General features: G+C 48.1%; 1 protein-coding gene across 1 annotated transcript; it reads left to right on the forward strand.

The window, feature by feature from the left end:
* Positions 1–279: 279 nt before the first annotated feature.
* LOC118508201 (exosome complex component RRP4) lies at positions 280–1466 on the forward strand. Its single transcript, XM_036047768.1, has 3 exons — positions 280–501; positions 578–1098; positions 1167–1466. Exons 1-3 carry the CDS (start codon positions 374–376, stop codon positions 1409–1411), a joined length of 894 nt encoding a protein of 297 aa, XP_035903661.1. The 5' UTR covers positions 280–373; the 3' UTR covers positions 1412–1466.
* Positions 1467–1708: the final 242 nt, after the last annotated feature.

Consider the following 1708-nt stretch of genomic DNA (forward strand, 5'->3'; position numbering starts at 1 on the left):
CATCGGCGGCGGTTACCGTGACAAGCTCATCGGCGAGCTGCATTGAATCGGCGATCAGGAGCTGCATTTCTTCATCACAATCTTCCATATCTAGCGACATAGCGGTGGGTTTTGAGGATCTCCAATTCGGTTTAAAAAAGGCACAATTTTATCCAGCAGAATCCAGCAAAAGGATGGAATGTTTACGTTATTTTGATTTTGACAACAAAACGGCTAGCGTCAAATGTGACAGCTGAACGGGAATGGCTGAAGCTGGCAACACTGCCACTGTGCCGACGAGCTGTCAAAACAATGCGGCGCGTGGGTAAACAAAACACGGATCGGTTGTTTCACATTTTAAAGTAGCCGCATTTGCGATTGAAAATCAGTCAAAATGAACTACATGCCCATCGTACGATTAGCGTCCGACCGTGTAAACATTCCACTGTTTGCCGATGATGGCCCGAACCAGCGTTTGTTTACACCCGGCGAAGTCGTGACGACACAGCAAGGTTTCATGCGGTAAGAAACATCCCACATCCGGCTTTTCCACCGTCATCAGCAACTATCGCTCACGCTGGTTTTCCTTTGCTTCCAGTGGTCATGGAACGTACATGGAGGACGACGCAATAAAATCATCCGTCGCTGGTGTGATGGTCCAGGTCAACAAGCTGATCACGGTGAAAGCGCTGAAAGGACGCTACGTGGGCGAAATCGGAGACGTTATAGTGGCCCGCGTTACCGAGGTACAGGAGAAACGCTGGAAGGTCGATACAAACTCTCGGCTCGATTCAGTCCTGCTGCTATCGTCCGTCAATCTGCCGGGAGGTGAATTGCGCCGACGCGGCGTGGAAGACGAGAAGCAAATGCGCAAATATCTCCAAGAGGGTGATTTGATTTCGGCCGAGGTACAGAATGTCCATTCGGATGGGGTGCTGTCGTTGCATACGCGCAGCTTGAAGTACGGCAAACTATCCCAGGGCATTCTGGTGAAGGTGTTCCCCTCGCTAATTCAGCGGCGGAAAACACATTTCCACAATCTGCCCTGCGGTGCGTCGATAATTCTGGGCAACAACGGGTTCATCTGGATATCGCCTATAATGAACAGTGAAGGCGAAGGTAAACGTGGTCGTGTGGTGGATGGGTGTTTTTGAAGTTGCTATAAAATTCCGTTTCTGTTTCAACAGGCAGTGGAGGTGGTTTCACACAAAATCTTGACGATGTGGTGACGAAGGAGGATCGCAAAACGATTGCACGGTTAAGGAATTGCATCCTCGCATTGGCCCACTGCAAGATCATGCTTTACGACACGAGCATACTGTACGCGTATGAAGAGTCCCTCAAGTACGAAACGCCCGAGCTGCTCAACCCGGAGTGCATGGCCGACGTTGCGTTTCTAACGCAGCATCGTTTGCGTTCGCTAGAGGTGTAAGTGTGGGTTGATTCAATAAACATCGGGAACTAGATTGAAGCAAAGATTGTACAAAGACCGTAGCTTGATGTTTCTCCTTCATTGATCACATAATTTAACAGGGCGAAATCCTATGGTCATCGTTTGGGAGAAATAATTTAAAATTTGTTCAAAATTTTAGCAAAAACCTGCTAAAAAAATAATTTCCGCAAATTCTATGAAATGTCAACAGCGTAGTCCACGGTGACCGACCACTGTGCACGGTGTGTTTACGAATGCGTACAAAAGCAAATACCGTCGAAAAGAGCGAGAAAGCAA

The sequence above is a fragment of the Anopheles stephensi genome, chromosome 2 (assembly GCF_013141755.1).
Source record: "Anopheles stephensi strain Indian chromosome 2, UCI_ANSTEP_V1.0, whole genome shotgun sequence".
Taxonomy (NCBI): Eukaryota; Metazoa; Arthropoda; class Insecta; order Diptera; family Culicidae; genus Anopheles; species Anopheles stephensi.